Source organism: Lampetra fluviatilis, chromosome 2 (genome assembly GCF_964198595.1).
Source record: "Lampetra fluviatilis chromosome 2, kcLamFluv1.1, whole genome shotgun sequence".
NCBI lineage: Eukaryota > Metazoa > Chordata > Hyperoartia > Petromyzontiformes > Petromyzontidae > Lampetra > Lampetra fluviatilis.
The window spans coordinates 21086428-21103583 of record NC_136276.1 but is presented as its reverse complement, the minus strand read 5'-3'; the positions used below and the strand labels follow the sequence as shown (position 1 = coordinate 21103583).

At 50.5% G+C, this 17156-nt stretch overlaps 4 protein-coding genes across 4 annotated transcripts; 3 read left to right on the top strand and 1 right to left on the bottom strand.

Moving 5' to 3' along the window:
• Positions 1–1924: 1924 nt before the first annotated feature.
• On the top strand, positions 1925–2479 carry LOC144938007 (heat shock protein 30-like). The gene has a single exon (XM_078865707.1). It carries the CDS (start codon positions 1925–1927, stop codon positions 2477–2479), a length of 555 nt encoding a protein of 184 aa, XP_078721833.1.
• A 3411-nt stretch (positions 2480–5890) lies between these two features.
• LOC144937286 (heat shock protein beta-11-like) lies at positions 5891–6562 on the top strand. The gene has a single exon (XM_078864696.1). The coding sequence runs from the start codon at positions 5948–5950 to the stop codon at positions 6560–6562; it is 615 nt and encodes a 204-aa protein (XP_078720822.1). The 5' UTR covers positions 5891–5947.
• Positions 6563–9323: 2761 nt separating this feature from the next.
• On the bottom strand, positions 9324–10368 carry LOC144937997 (heat shock protein beta-11-like). Its single transcript, XM_078865696.1, has one exon. The coding sequence runs from the start codon at positions 10309–10311 to the stop codon at positions 9697–9699; it is 615 nt and encodes a 204-aa protein (XP_078721822.1). The 5' UTR covers positions 10312–10368; the 3' UTR covers positions 9324–9696.
• A 1030-nt stretch (positions 10369–11398) lies between these two features.
• On the top strand, positions 11399–12021 carry LOC144937277 (heat shock protein beta-11-like). The gene has a single exon (XM_078864688.1). The coding sequence runs from the start codon at positions 11449–11451 to the stop codon at positions 12019–12021; it is 573 nt and encodes a 190-aa protein (XP_078720814.1). The 5' UTR covers positions 11399–11448.
• Positions 12022–17156: the final 5135 nt, after the last annotated feature.

Below are 17156 nucleotides of genomic sequence, written 5' to 3'. Positions count from 1 at the left end.
CTGGCCTCCCTGTTCTGGCGAATAATCTGCCACCAAATATCCGCAGAGACATCGCGCAAACTGCAAAGGAGTTGACACGTTTTCTTTCCAGGAACAACAACAACAACAACCACCTGCCTACCCATCAACGAAGGCATCAACAATGTACCTCGCGCTGTCACCATCATAGAATATCACCCAGATCTGGAATAACGCTGGTGAACAGTGGCACAACACGTGCGTCCAAAATAAACGCATTTGAAACCCAAACATCACACCTCCTGGCTTTGAGATTCCTTCTTGGAGACATTGGTGTAACCATCAACCTCATCAAAACGTCAACAGGCCGATGCGCATTATCTCCTTCATGAATAAGGGGTCATTATGCCAGTTCTTCCCATACACCTCCGATTAACACAGTTGGCTACATACGGTGATCATGGAAGCTTGTGTTGCCTCCGAAACGTCGTGATTTAATTTACTTATTTTCATTGTATTGTTTATATTTATTTATTTTACCTACGTGACTTTACCGAAACAACCAAAGAGTATGGATCCTTGCAGTCACGAAAACTTCAAATCTAGAATTAAGTTCAACTAACATACATGCAAATGGTAAATTAAAGACAAGCCACAGTACGATTATGACCATGCAAAACCAAACTATGGATCATGTAGTAAAAATACACGTCTGAGCTCCTTCAACGCAGGAATAGCAACACTAGACAAACTCTACACTGAAGCCCTCTCATGGCAAGCAGACCTTGACAATTTGGCTCCTGAAAATTATGCCATGAGAAAGAATAAATTCAAGCAATTTTGAAGATAATAGGTTACTTTCAGAGTTCGAACAATGCAGATGATGTTCAACAGTGTAACTTTTTTTGAAACTATGAGCATTCTTCAAAATCGTTTTTCATGGCCATATAAAAATGAAGTCAGGCTCGTGGAGTTTGTCCGGGATAATGCCACATCTTTTCATTTTGGCAGTCTCGTAATGGGCTGGATAGTGGCACGAACTTGGATTGTGACAATGTGAAGCGAATGTGCTTTGGGAATGGACAAGAGGTTGGGGAACACGATTAGTATAAACCAAAACCAACAACAACAGCAATTCATAATCAACGTTTTTGGGTTTAGATCGCGTTATTTATAAATGTGTCGTAACTCTCCACCACCCGACACGGCCAATCAGTAAAAAAGTATCACGTTGACAAAAGACAAATAGTTTACTGCTTTAGCCCACTGGTGTGTTGAAGCTTGAAACCACAAGATTTACCAATTTTTGTACTGATTGGCCGTGTCGGGTGGTGGAGGGTTACGACACATTTATAAATAACGCGATCTAAACCCAAAAACGTTGATTATGAATACTATTGGTCGCGAAAGCCTTTGTGTCAAACTGACAACAGCAATAATCATGGATCCGCTGCCATGGCTAAGATAACAGATGAGAGTAGATGCACTGCATTGCCATTGTTGCAACCCTGATGCAAATTACATATATTAATGGTTGGTGTAGTATTATGGGTAATCGGGACTCATCCTTAATGTCTTCATTCCTGTGGAGCTCACTCGATATAAACTAGCAAATAGCCCTCGTCTCATTTTTTTGACGAACAAAACAGACCATGTAGAAAACTGCAAAGTTAGATGTTACTAAGTCTACGGAACATGCAGCCTACATTCTCTGCTTTGAGACACCAAAGCCGGAGAAGCTTCTATCTGATTCACCAAAAACAATGACTTCATTCTCGCTAAGGCGTGCCTGTACATGACTCATCTAAAGCCTTAAAGTGAGAATGTTCCCGCAAATGCTGGCTTACGCTTATTCGCATTACCTGCGCTATATAATTGCTGCCCTAGTTGTGCGAGCAGACCACTCTCGGACAAGAAGACAGAGCAGTCCTCTACAGCTCGGAGACTTCCTTCAAAGTAAACGATCATGGACATGAACGTGTTCTTCCCTCCAATGCACGTGATGGAGAAGAGCATCTGGCCTGGCTGGCCGGTCTGGAACCTCCACGACAAGAGCCTCTTCCAGCAGCTGGAGCGAGACATGAAGAGCGAGATCGAGAGGATGGAGCAAATCTTCCGTGGAGTCGATCAGCTCAGCAGCCACTCGTGGGCTCCGGGCATCCCCAGAGTTGCGCTGCAGCAGCAGCCGGCCGTGAGTGCCGCGTTCCAGATCGAAGCTCAGCGGCAGCAGGGAGACGGGTTTGTCGCGACCCTGGACGTGCAGGGCTTCTCCCCACAGGAGCTGGCCATGAAGGTGTCTGGAGACAAGCTGGTGGTGGCCGGACGTCGTGAGGTCAAGCGCGAAGGCAGCGGCGCCTACAGCCACAGCTACCAGGAGTTCCACGAAGCGATGCAGCTGCCCAAGGACGTGGACCCGCAGAGCGTGAGCTGCTGCCTGACCGACGACGGGAAGCTGAAGATCAAGGCTCAGCGCCGCGCCCTCCCTGCCGTGACTGCTGGGAGGCTGGTGGCCATTGAGTGAGCTGGGAAGTGCTCACCAACACATTAACATATGGAATCTAACGTTTAACGCCCTGCAGAAAGTGCTCGCTTCTTAAATGCAAAAATTGTAATAATGCTAATTTTTCACATTCACTATGTGAAGTACAATCAAATACATCTAAAATGTTACGAAGTTAATCAACGAAACATGCTTAATTGTTCAATGAATATACTCTTTGAATCTAATGCCAATTTCCAGAAGTCATTGTTTTTCAATTAACTTTGCTTTTCCTGCACATAACGTTAATGTTGTTCTCGCTTTTAATGCCATGCTTTGTTACATTCGTTTCAAATGCCTTTTTATAAAGACAAACTTGTGATGTTTTTTTGCAAGTTCAATTTAATTGTTACAGTGGAAATAGTCTTGAAAATAGAGTAATTTGATGCTGCAAAATAAAAGATCCCAGTATTCACGAAAGTTTGTGCATTTTTTTTCTTTGTCCAAGCTAAAAATAAAATCTGCCGTTCAGGGCTGTGAAACTGGCACACATTAACAACCTTCGCTTGGGAAAGGGACGATTTCTGACATCCACTTACCAGCATACACCATTCTTTAGCAAATTCCCACAGATTTGACGAGTTGTTGGCGAGAATGGCCCATTAGTCAGCCCCTACCAATCACGCTCGATAGAAAACAGCACCGTTTACGGTCTTTAGTTAACATCTTGTGTCAGATATATGGAGAGATAGTGTAGCCGAGTGGTTTTCAAACTTTGTTTTGGCGACTGTACACTCCTTGTTGAAATTTGTTTCAACCGAGGTACCCCCCCCCCCCCCTTGCCTGACCCAACATGGTTCTGAGAAATAAATAAATGCATGATTAACATAAATATTTTCATCGATTACCCATTTTGTGAGGTATCCTAACGAGCTAGTAACTGCAAGCGAATAAAAAAAAATTAAACGGACACTCTGCATGCATGACGTAACTTGTTCGCGCTCGCTGGCTGCTCTAGTAAATCACATTGTTTAGGATCAATGAGTGTAGAAAGGTCTTTATATCGTTATAGGTTACCATATAGTTTTACATGTTATTATAGCTATTTCAATATTGGCAGATTCATACATGATTATTCACCAATGACTCTCATGTATGATGTAATTTCACGCGAGTATAAATCACCCCACGTGCCCCCAGAAGTCCGCCGACACCCGGCCGAGAACCACTGGTGTAGATGATGCCTGGACAATCTTGTTTGCATGTAGAGCTTCTTTCGCACCGTACACAGCCAACCGTGCTAATTACAGATGCGGGGAAGGACAACAAACTAAACACAAACAGCACTTTATCCTCTTGGTCATGATAGAAACAACATTAAGACTGAATTAGCATTAATTTTGTGGATAATAACGTTAGCATACCACCAATTAAAAAGCAGAGGAAAACATTTATTTTGGGGAGGGCTTACATGAAACATGCAGTGGTAGAATCAAGATCTGATGAATGCATGTGTCTCAGCAGCAAAAGGAGGCGAGGAAATGTGAGATGCAGCTGCCGCACAGATGGAGGTGGAAGGTTTTGCAGAGTTGAAGGATACGAGACCTCCGCACAAACGATGACTCCCAAAGTTAAACACACTAAAACTAAACTATTATTTTTATTTTACCACGTAAAACCCACTGAGCTATATAGCTCTTGTTTCGGAAGCGACCTGGCCACAATTAATAGCTCAACGAAGTAGATTATTAAGTGGACATTTATAGCAGACACACTCTAAAGACGTGTTTCTAATTGTAGAGGAAAAAACCGAAGGATCCGGAGAAGAATCCATACGACCACGGGGAGACACGCAAACTCCAAATATATAGCAGGCGTCAGTCGGGATCGAACCCACTACCTCCTGTATACTCGGCGAGGTAGTGAACATCTCGCCACCGCGGCCCCCGCTACGTCGCCTTGCCGGTAACACCAGGGCAAAGATGAAGCCTGCTCGCTATGAACATCTTATCCGTGAGTAATGTCAGTAAACGTCTGGGTCATGTTACTGTATGAGGTGCAGTGGGGGAAGCTTTATGCCTGGGTTACTTCATCTTGTCCACAACAGCAAAAATAAAACGTACCTGACCAGTTAGAACCATCTCCATTTGTCAAATACTGTGCCCGTTTTCATTCAACTGTGGATAGCAGGACCATTTTATGCCATTGCTGATGCGATGCATATAAATATTGGTTTTACATTCCATTTAATGAGCTGCAGATGTAAGGGATGTCGAGAGGTGAATAATATTAAATAACACAAATACGGGCAGACCTCGTTTAACACTCAAGATGCGTTTCTGGAGAAGTGAGCGCAAATAGAATCGGCGATAAATGGGGTCATGATACCATGGCATATATGGAGATGCGTTCCTAACAGCGTTATTTATTTCATAGGGCAATATAGGAGGGATTATTGGGGTATTGGTAATAGCACTCATAATAATAATTCATACATTATTATGAAATAAGATTATTAAACCTTATTTCATTACTAAAATAATTTATTATAACATCAGTAGTATGTACTGCACTCCTACAAGGCAACGATGGGAGACGAGGTTGGAGGAGCTGCTGCGCTTCCAACACTACACTTTTTACACTGAGACCTCCTTTACCAGTGGCAAAATATAGTAGGTTTTATCCTTTAAACTGGTACAAAACTGACACCTTTATACAAGGCATCATGTTTGCAATAACCACAACACAAGTAGTCAAAATGCAAACAAAAAGAAACAACTCTGATGATAATGATATGCACTGTCCTTGAAGTTGATTGGTCCACACCCGAAACACCAGATGACACCACAAGGCGTACAACTCGAAAACAGTGCACTATCAGAGTATTGCAAAGTTTGTGGAGAATAATAGTCATTTTCTATACTTTTGAGGAATAAGCAATTAGGAAGAAACACTTACTACCCAGGAAAAAAAAACATGTTATCGTTACACAGTGATATAATGAATGTAAAATAGAGTAATGTGCTCTTCTATATTTACTTTAAATTACTACACTTTGAAGGGTGATACAAACTGACACTTACATGCTCGCTTACACAGCACAATGACATCATCAGCCTTGTCATGAAAGACTGAGGCACACAGTGAGATGAGCAAAGCCAACGAATGCGTCTTATTTTAAACTTTATTAATGCAAACTATAAATTCTGTACAATGTTATTTTTTAAATATACGTAATGGTAAAGTTGGCAGCGTTATCTGGATGCTATTGTAGTGAACTTGTCACAGACTGCAACCTGAGACACGAGTCACTGATATTTTCTGTGGATGAGGGAAGCCCCTGGGAGCAGCTGCGTCATTCTGGACGCTTCTGACAGCCCCTGGCATCTGCTCGTCAGCACTGCCAGGGCTATAAAAGCAGCTCCTGTAGCTGCACTGGCAGAACATCGGCGGAGGAGGGAGCAGCGCTCACAGCTGAAGCGAGCCTCACTGTGAAGCACATCAACAAGCATGGCCCTGAGTGTTTACTTCCCTGCGATGCACGTGATGGAGATGAGCGTCTGGCCAGGCTGGCCGGTCTGGAAGCCCCGCGGTGAAAGTCTCTTCCAGCAGCTGCAGCGAGACATGAGGAGCGAGATCGAGAGGATGGAGAGAATCTTCCGTGAAGTCGATCAGCTCAGCAGCCACACGTGGGCTCAGGGCAGCCTCGGAGACGCACTGCTGCAGCAGCCGGCCGTGAGCAGTGGGTTCCAGATTGAAGATCCACAGGAGCAGGGAGACGGGTTCGTCGCGTCCCTGGACGTGCAGGACTGCTCCCCACAGGACCTGGACGTGAAGGTGTCTGGAGACAAGCTGGTGGTGGCTGGACGGCGCGAGGTGAAGAGCGGAGAAGTCAGCAGCGGCAGCTACAGCCACAGCTGCCAGGAGTTCCACAGGGAGACGCAGCTGCCGAGGGACGTGGACCCGCAGAGCGTGAGCTGCTGCTTGACCCAAGACGGGAAGCTGAAGGTCAAGGCTCAGCGCCGCGCCCTCCCTGCAGCGGCCGAGAGGGTGGTGGCCATTGAGCAGCCAGCGACATCGACTCCTGGCACGGCCTCTCAGCCCACTGGCTCCACTCACGCGTAGAGTGGCGCCTGGAGCATCCATTCCAGTAGTCTGACTATTTAAACAGAATTCGTGCTGGAATTCAGTTTGATACAGTGTCATGAATTTTGTATTTTAAGTCATCATAATAATGTTAAAAAGCGTGTAATGTGTCGTATTTTAACAGTAATTTTAACATCCTACTGGACATTATTTTGAATGCGACTCATTAGATTAAGAATGTTTAATTTTACGGGGCAACAATATGTACAATATTTTAAGCAATTTATTGTTTACCCTCGAATTTCGTTATTTAGTTGTACTGTACATGTACGTTCCTGCTTTGAGCTCTTACTGTTAACATTGTATGCAGTACACATTAAATATAATTTAGAACGTTTAATTTGTGGCTTTCGTCCGTATATTTTTTTAAAAGACATTTTGAAATAAAGTTTTTGTTGCATGAAACCAAATGTTCTAAGTCCAGTTTGTATACTGAACCTCAGGACGCACAACCGAGGATGTTTAATTATTAATCAGAATTTTAATTATTTTAAAGGAATGGTGAGCTGAGTACAGAAGAATTCACATGAGTGCAGTTAAGTAAATACTGATATAAAATATATATTTTAAACTGCGCCAAAATCAATCAAAACGAACAGAATTGGACATTTAATCAGCCGCATAGCCGATTCATGGTCAGGATGTTGTGTATGTTTTCATGGGCATGGCGAGAGTTGCCACCTGTCCGGGAATTACCATCTGTGTTCAGGTTGTAGGTATTTGTACTGAGATATAGCAACCTCATTGTGTTGATTGTTATTGTCGTTTACTTTGTAGTTCTGATAATTATAGACCGAGTGCTGACTGAGAAATCTGTCCAGGTTTGGTCTACGATTAAAATATGGAAATCTCATAGCAACACCCTCCTGTGTCTCCAGTGTGAATATGCAGTAGGGTCATGTTTCAACGCAGCGTATGTTTACATGGTGAACTTCTTTCGCACCGTACGCAGCCAACCATGCTTTAATGGAGGTGCGGGGGAATAACAAACTGAACGCAAAAAGAGCAGGGACACAGATTGAAAACACAGAAGTGCATTTACACGTAGGACGATTGTTGAAGGGGGAGAGGGATGACAATTATTAAGAGAGATGTATCAGGGCAGAGCAAAGTTGTTATTATAATCTGAACTTAATCAAAAGTAAGAAAGCATTATGCCTAAAACAGAATGTTTGTTAATCAGTGGACGTGACCTGCAACAACAGAAGCATCACAAACATGGCCATTGACGAAGACAATGCAACCAATGTTGAGAAGTGCACAAGGAAGCGTAGACATGCACATGCTAGGAATTATACTGAGACTGGAAGACGGACACGTCAATTGGATATCATATGCAAATGAAAGGCATCATTTTAGTTTCGAAAGGTGGGGTGAGGCAGGACACACAACTTGAAGGGATGACGGCCGGTGGTCGAGACTAACGTGGGAATGGGAGCTAAAGGAGGGAACGCAACCGACAGAGCGTCCACTGCGAAGATGTAGCAAATAAATCAACCTGTGGGCATGAGCCAGACGATTTTTGCATTGCAAATCCGCAAGAGATGTTGATGGCTTCGTACAGAAGTGGAGAAATCACGGCTGGAGATGGTGACGGCTGCAAAAGTAGCTTTGGAAAGCATTTACACGAAATCACCTTCAAAAACATCCATTTACTAAATCACATTTTCATTAAATGTGTATTCAGAAAGATAAACTATAACAGTATAAGAATTAGATCGTTTCTTTATATTGCTAATTTTAAAATTAAGCGTATTTTTTTCATTGTACTAGTTTAATGTCTTAAGGTTGTTTTAATATTCTCTAAGATAAAAAAAGTTTGCCAAAAGAATGACATTAAAAGGCGCATTAATTGAACGTGCTATTTTAAATAAACCGTGTCATTCCTCGATACTGTTTTGGTAATTCCCACCTTTTTGGTGCCCCGATTGTCTTCTGAACTTCTACCATTTCAACTAATCGTCACGTTCATTTGTTACACGGCAAATCCGTGTAGCCAGTTGCCCAGCTACTTTTGCTGGCAACAGCCCAAAGCCATAAACAACAGAGTTATTTTTCGATTTAAAGCTTTCGTGACCTCAGGGATTCATCTTCTTGGTTCTTTCGGTAAAGTCACGTTCATGATGGCACAGCGGCCACCCAACGTGGCCCCGCTTCTTCACTCCATCAACTGGCCTCGATCTCTTCTGGGCTCCCCTCTATAACCTCTCTCCCACGTGACCCTGACTCCTCCCATCCGGATCGTCAGATCCGGCCTTCCCATACTGCCCTGCTGGCTCCACCTCCATTCACCTCGCTTCCCATTGGAGCCGAGGTGAACGGCGGCCCCTCTCACACGCCCCCCATACCGGGCTCCGCCCCCAATACCCCGGGTCGTGTGATTGGGCCAGAGTCCAGCAGCAACCACATTTATGCTCGCATTACAACAGTATGATTTGTTAACAGTTGAAGGACGATATAACTGAAATGGCATTTGTGGTAACATTTCACGTAGACCATTGCAACCCCGGCCCCAATTCTGAGTGCGGAGTGACTGGGCAGGACGACCACACAGGCAGGGCCGACGGCGTGAGCCTGGCACCTTGGGAGTTGTCATGGACAGGGAGCAATGAGGCGGCGTTACCGGTTGTCTTAGTTTTGGGGAATTCTGTGTCCAGAACTCTGATCCACAGTAACGATGAAACAAACACAATGCAGACAAAAAGAACAGTGCAACTGTTGCATGAAATTGAAAGGCATTTTATTATATATATAAAAAACATTCGTCAAATACCATTGCCAAGAACAGTACAGTGTTGTCAATAAAAATTTAGATTCAGTTAGAAATGTATACTATGAGAAAAATAGCAATGTATAACGATGAAAAATACTTTAAGATAACATTCAGCATTATCTTATTGCAATATATGAACGTGCAATGGGATATTAAAACGATGCAACACAATTTGATAATCATGAACAGCGATACACTTACTCCAATGGAGTTGAATGTGAACGCTGAAACACGTAAATATTAGTAAACATATCGTGATTAGAAACTGATTTAACAAAATATCCGTACAATCAAAACATCAATAAAGCAGGTTGCTGGAATGGATGCTCCAGGCGCCACTCTACGCGTGAGTGGAGCCAGTGGACTGAGAGGCCGTGCCAGGAGTCGATGTCGCTGGCTGCTCAATGGCCACCACCCTCTCGGCCGCTGCAGGGAGGGCGCGGCGCTGAGCCTTGACCTTCAGCTTCCCGTCTTGGGTCAAGCAGCAGCTCACGCTCTGCGGGTCCTCGTCCCTGGGCAGCTGCGTTTCCCTGTGGAACTCCTGGCAGCTGTGGCTGTAGCTGCCGCTGCTGACTTCTCCGCTCTTCACCTCGCGCCGTCCAGCCACCACCAGCTTGTCTCCAGACACCTTCACGGCCAGGTCCTGTGGGGAGAAGTCCTGCACGTCCAGAGACGCGACGAACCCGTCTCTCTGCTCCTGTGGATCTTCAATATGGAACCCACTGCTCACGGCCGGCTGCTGCAGCAGTGCGTCTCCGAGGCTGCCCGGAGCCCACGTGTGGCTGCTGAGCTGATCGACTCCACGGAAGATTCTCTCCATCCTCTCGATCTCGCTCCTCATGTCTCGCTGCAGCTGCTGGAAGAGACTTTCACCGCGGGGCTTCCAGACCGGCCAGCCTGGCCAGACGCTCCTCTCCATCACGTGCATCGCAGGGAAGTAAACACTCAGGGCCATGCTTGCTTGTTGATGTGCTTCACAATGAGGCTCGCTTCAGCTGTGAGCGCTGCTCCCTCCTCCGCCGATGTTCTGCCAGTGCAGCTACAAGAGCTGCTTTTATAGCCCGAGCAGTGCTGACGAGCAGATGCCAGGGGGAGCCAGAAGCGCCCAGAATGACGCAGCTGCTTCCAGGGGCTTCCCTCATCCGCAGAAAATATCAGTGACTCATGTCTCAGGCTGCATTCTGCGACAAGTTCACTACAATAGCATCCAGTTCACGCTGCCAACTTTAGCATTACGTAAATTTTAAAAATAACATTGTACAAAATTCATAGTTTGCATTAATAAAGTTTAAAGTAAGACACATTCGTTGGCTATGCTCATCTCACTGTGTGCCTCAGTCTTTCCTGATAAGGCTGATGATGTCATTGTGCTGTGTAAGCGAGAATGTAAGGGTCGGTTTGTATCACCCTTCAAAGTGTTGTAATTTCAATTCAATATAGAATAGCACATCACTCTATTTTACATTTATTATATCACTGTGTGACGAAATTCATTTTTTGCTCCTGGGTAGTAAGTGTTACTTCCTAATTGCATATGCCTCAAAAGTATAGAAAATGGCTATTGTTCCCCACAAACTTTGCTTTTTTGACCAGGACATTGATATTTAGAAATTATCCTATTTTCAATGAGAAAACGTGTGCATTTGAGTTATTCCGTAAAGTCCTGGTCACAAAAGGAAAGTTTGTGGTGAATAATAGCCATTTTCTATACTTTTGAGGCATAAGCAATTAGAAAATAACACTTATTACCCAGGAACAAATATCGTGTTCCATAGTGAATTATCAGTGCAGAGTGAATTATCAGTGCAGAGTGAATTATCAGTGCAGAGTGAATTCCATGGCAGTAAACTGCTCACAGACTGCAGTCCGAGACACGAGTCACGCTCTTGATTCTGTGCCGATGAGGGAAGCCCCTGGGAGCAGCTGCGTCATTCTGGACGCTTCTGGCTCCCCCTGGCATCTGCTCGTCAGCACGGCCAGGGCTATAAAAGCAGCTCCTGTAGCTGCACTGGCAGAGCATCATCGGAGGAGGGAGCAGCGCACACAGCTCAAGCGAGTCAAGCGAGCCTCACTGTGAAGCACATCAACAAGCATGGCCCTGAGTGTTTACTTCCCTGCGATGCACGTGGTGGAGAGGAGCGTCTGGCCAGGCTGGCCGGTCTGGAAGCCCCGCGGTGAAAGTCTCTTCCAGCAGCTGCAGCGAGACATGAGGAGCGAGATCGAGAGGATGGAGAGAATCTTCCGTGGAGTCGATCAGCTCAGCAGCCACACGTGGGCTCCGGGCAGCCTCGGAGACGCACTGCTGCAGCAGCCGGCCGTGAGCAGTGGGTTCCAGATTGAAGATCCACAGGAGCAGGGAGACGGGTTTGTCGCGTCCCTGGACGTGCGGGACTTCTCCCCACAGGACCTGGCCGTGAAGGTGTCTGGAGACAAGCTGGTGGTGGCTGGACGGCGCGAGGTGAAGAGCGGAGAAGTCAGCAGCGGCAGCTACAGCCGCAGCTGCCAGGAGTTCCACAAGGAGACGCAGCTGCCCAGGGACGTGGACCCGCAGAGCGTGAGCTGCTGCTTGACCCAACACGGGAAGCTGAAGGTCAAGGCTCAGCGCCGCGCCCTCCTTGCAGCGGCCGAGAGGGTGGTGGCCATTGAGCAGCCAGCGACATTGTGAGGGTCGCTAGCCCCCGAGATCCCTCCCTCGATACCCCTATCGGCCGGGTTAACCTCATTACTCGCCCCCTCGCTGCTAGGCGAACCGCTGCTGCGTTCTTCACCCATGGGGTGAGAGCCGTCGCTCCAGGATTCCCCTCCCCCGCGGGTCCGCGTAGTAGGCATGTTTAATTACGTACGCGCACACCCACACACAGCGCTGCGCGGCACTCACTCAACCCTGACCACTCACGCTAGGATCGCGCACCTGTATTATACACGTCGTGAACGTGCGCGCACACACGCATACAGCTCCACACGCGATACCCACTCTTGCGCCGCTCTGCGCCGCGCTCGCCGCTCACGTTATGATCGCGCACCTGGAGTACGCTGATTACGCACGCCGCGAGCTTACGCATACACAGTACCACACGCGTTCACACTTATAACACGAGATCACACGAGGCCACGATCAGCTATTAATGATTTATTATCCGCTACCTGGAACTAGATGTTAAATCAGTGAGTCGACGAGGCTGGCCTACGCTGATACCTCTATACCTATTCCCGATTTATCTGCTATGATTCTAATTCACCTTCTTACTCACTGTTAAGTGTCCACGGCGGTCCGCTGATCCTTGTGCTAACAGCGTACCTCGGTGCGTCGCACGGACGTCCGGGTCGCTGGCTGGAGCTGTGTCTCGTCGCCTTGCGCTGGAGTAAGAGCGCTATTTCCCCTTTTTGCCCCACTATTTATCCTCCCTACATCAAAGGGAGGCTGCGCTGAACAATGGGCTCGTGCACCTCGAGCCCGCGCACGGCGGTTCCGGCGCTTTTGACATGCTAATCAGTGAGCGGCGTTGGCGGCGTACATCCTAATTACTCCCTTACCCTTCCTAACAATGGGGCCTGTGCGCTCAAGCATAATGTTCCCAACCCTCCATGACTATGCGCAAGAGTCCATGCGGTCCCGCTATTCATGCTGTCCCCTCCCTCCTCCGCCTGTCTCGTCGACCCGTGGGGGTGTGTGTGGGGGGAAAATGCGCCTCCACCGCGGTGGCCGAATGCCCCATGCCGCGACCCCACCATATTAAGGCTGGTCGCAGCGCCGCGGCGCCACGTAGCACGGGGGAGGTCGTCCAATTCCCTGATCGCCGGAAACCGTGAAAGTTTAATCCCGATAAGGGCTTCTCGGATAAAAACCGGTCGGCCAGGTGACCTCCCCACGAGCTCTATGGGGGGGGGGGGAATGCGTGCGGGTGTGTTCGTGCGAGGTGAGGTGAGGGGGACGCGGGGTCGGCTCCGTCGCTTGGTGGTGGCGAGGTCTTAGATGGGGCGCCTGCTGAACGGCTTCGTGGCGGCGGCATGACATAGCCCCCCGAGGTGCTGGTCCCCGTCCCGGGTTGACTGGAGCACCTTGCTTGAGCCGCGCCCACGAGGAAACGCTGCGGGATCCGGGGGGTCCGTCCGGCCCTCGTGGCTGGTCTCGGGGTGGGTGGCTCCGTCCTCTGCAGCTCCTGCGGCGGCCTCCTCCTCCACTCCAGCGGCTCTCCCTGTACCTCGGTACCTGTGGGCTGGGGTACAAACTCAGAAGCGGAGGGGTTTAGGGGCCGTCGTCCGCGCCGTCCCCTGGCGGGGTCGGGGCGTCTCGGGGGCCCGGCGGGGCCCATGTAGGGTGCGAGGCCCCCCAACACGAGGGGTGCGGGTACTCCGGGATTACGGGGCCTTCGAGTGACGGGGTTCTCTCTCGCCGGGGCCGCTTTCCACGGTTTTAAGCGGCGGACGTTGACCACCGTCTCTCGATCCCTCTCCCCGCCATAAATTAGTACCGTCCAGGGGGAGATCTGTCGCACCACGGTCCAGGGTCCCCGCCAGTAGGTCGTCAGTTTCCCCACCTGCCCGGCCCCGACGCGAGGGGTGTGTAGCCACACCTTAGCGCCTGTCAGGAATAAGGGGGGTTCCATGCGGGGTCGGGTGCCCTGTTCCTGCCGCCGATGCGCGGCTTCCCCTTGCGGGTATGCTCGACCTCGGGCTTCTCGCAGGGTCTCCAACAGGTGTTCCACGGGGCGGCTTCCCTCCTCCGGCTGGGGGGAAGGGACGCCGAATAGCAGATCTGCGGGTAAACGAGACTCACGGCCGAACATCATTAAAAACGGGGTTTGTCCCGTCGACGTGTGTACGGTGGTGGCGTAGGCGAAAAGGGCGTAGGGGAGGTGTTCGTCCCAATCCCGTTGATTTGCGGCCGCCATACGTTTGAGTTTCCCCGCTAGGGTCTGATTCATGCGCTCCACCATACCGTTCGCTTGGGGGTGGTACGCTGTGGTTCGGTCCTTCTGGATTCCGAACTCTCGGCACAGTGCCTGGAACAACTCGGCCTCGAACTCGCTACCCTGGTCGGTGAGGACTCGTTCTGGGATCCCGTGCTTAAGTACGTAGTGTTCCACGAATGCCCGGGCCACCACCAAGGCCGTTTTATCAGGGATGGCCACTGCCACGGGGTAGCGGGTGAAATACTCTACTGCGACTAGGATATATCGGTTGCCTCGATGGGATCGCGGGAATGGCCCCTGTAGGTCAATCCCGACCAGCTGATTCGTGCGGCTGACGCGGAACGGCCTTAGGGGTACCTGGTATCGTGCCGGTTTCGGCCCGCACTGCTGACAGGCGCGGCAGCCCTGTACCCAGGCCGCCACGTCTTGTGCCAATTTGGGCCAGAGATACTGGCGACGCAGGGTCTCTCGAGTGCGTCGTTCCCCATCGTGGCCCCCGAGTGGGTGGTCATGCACCAGCCGAAGCAGCTGGGGTCGCACCTGGGCAGGAACACAGATGCACCCCGGCTGGCCGGCCTCGGTTAACTCCCGTACCACTCCGTTCTGCACACACAACCGGGCATACAAACCGCTCCAGGGTCCTGGCAGGGCGCTCTTTTCCTCCCGCAGTGCCGCCTCCACTGCCGCCAGATCGGGATCTCGCTGCTGGGTCTGTCTCAGCTGCTCGTCGTTCAGGCCCGGGAAGGCGCAGCCGACGTCCTCCTGGATCCGTCCGATCGGGTCCCGAGCCGCGGGTCCCGCGCTTGCCGTGCGGTCGACGGGATCCTCGGTGCCACCTGTGAGGGCCTCTGTGGCGCACACTGCACTCTCTCTCGCTGGGGGGGGGTCAGTGGCCGCGGCCGCTCGGGGGTCCGTTGCCTGCCGGCAGCGTCCCCCCGTGAAGCACGGGCAGGCCTCCTCCGCCCTTGTCTCAGCGTCCACCGTGGGTCGCCTCGACAAGGCGTCCGCGTTTGCATGCGTCCGGCCAGCCCGATACTCGATTTGCAGGTTGTACTCCTGCAACTGCGCCAACCACCGGGCCATCTGCCCCCGCGGCTCCTTGAATGTGAGAAGGAACTGCAGAGCATAATGGTCAGTGCGTACGCGACATTTCCTGCCGTACAAATACGGCCGGAACTGCTTACATGCGAAAATCACGGCGTACAACTCTTGGCGGGTCACGCAATAGTTCAGCTCGGCCCCACTCAAGGTCCGGCTGGCGTACGCGATGACTCGTTCCGTCCCATCCTGTACCTGTGACAACACCGCGCCCAGCCCGCTGCTGCAGGCGTCGGTGTCCAAAATAAAATCGGTGGTAAAATCGGGGAAAGCGAGGGTGGGGGCGTGGGTGAGGTGGTCTTTGAGAGTGGTGAAGGCCGTCTGGCAGGCCCCCGTCCACTGGTAGGGGTGCTTAGGGGAGGTGAGTTGGGTGAGGGGGCGTGCAATCTCGCTGAATCCCTTTACAAATCGACGATAATAGGTGGCGAGCCCCAAAAATGATCTGATCTCCGTCAGATTCCTTGGCCGTGGCCACTCCACTACGGCGCGTACCTTCTCCGGATCAGTGTGCACGCCTGCCTCGCTGACGCGATGCCCGAGGTACCCCACCTCGCGTTGTGCGATGTAACACTTACGTGGCTTGAGCTTGAGATGAGCCGCTCGCAATCGCTGGAACACCTCTCGTAGCCTGGACCAATGCTCAGACAAAGATCTACTGAACACTATCACATCGTCCAAGTAAATCAGGCACTGTTCCCATTGCAAGCCCCGCATCACCAACTCCATCAGCCGCTGGAACGTCGCAGGCGCATTGGTGAGTCCGAACGGGAGTACTCGAAACTCGAATAGTCCCATCGGGGTGGTGAATGCGGTTTTCGGCCGATCCTCCTCCGCCATCTCCACCTGCCAGTACCCGGACGCGAGATCGAGGGTGGAAAAATATCGCGCTCCGGCGAGGCTGTCGAAGGTGTCATCGATGCGGGGTATGGGGAAGGCATCGCCGAGCGTGACTGCATTTAGTTTACGGTAATCGACGCAGAACCGGGTTGACCCATCCTTTTTCGTCACTAGTACCACTGGGGCTGACCAGGGGCTCGCCGAGGGCTGAATTATGTTATCGCGAAGCATGTCCCCAACTGCCTCTTTGATTTGGGCGCGTTCGGGTGCGCCCACTCGGTACGCAGGGAGTTTGATGGGTCGGGCTGCACCGGTGTCAATTTGGTGCTTAACAAGATCGGTCCGACCCACGTCCGAGTCGTGTTCACTGACTACGTCGGCGTACTCCCGCAGTAAGTCGCGCAGCCGATCGGCCTCTCCCTTAGGTAAATCCGCCCATGGTGCATGTAACGCGTCGAGCAGGGGAATGACCTCGGCTCGGGGAGTCGGGCCGACTCGCCAGGCCAGGTCCTGGTCACCCTCAGAACGACCGGGGTCCTCAGCCCAGAGTGCGAACACCGAGTCGTTAGAGTGGCGTGCGTGCAGGGGGTGTACGGTGGCTATCGGGGTGCGCCGCCGCAGTATCGCTGGGGTACTGTGGGGGTTAAACATCCGCATAAACAATCGGTCCCCATCTGCGTTTACCAACGTGGCGGATCCCACGACCCCATACCGTTTTGCCAACTCCGGGTGAGGAGTTAGCATTACCTCTCCTGATGGTCGGAGCGCGGGGTCGGTGGGAGATGTTGCCACCGGCACCAGCATCTCGGTGAGCGGCCTGATGGTGACTGCCGTCGCCAGGATAGCGGCCACAGGTGCGAAGCGGGGGCGCGTCGGTTCTCGTCCCAAGAACGGTATCCGCTCGCCGTTGCTCTCCATGGTGGCGCATCGCTGGCGGGGTTGCACGTTGAGT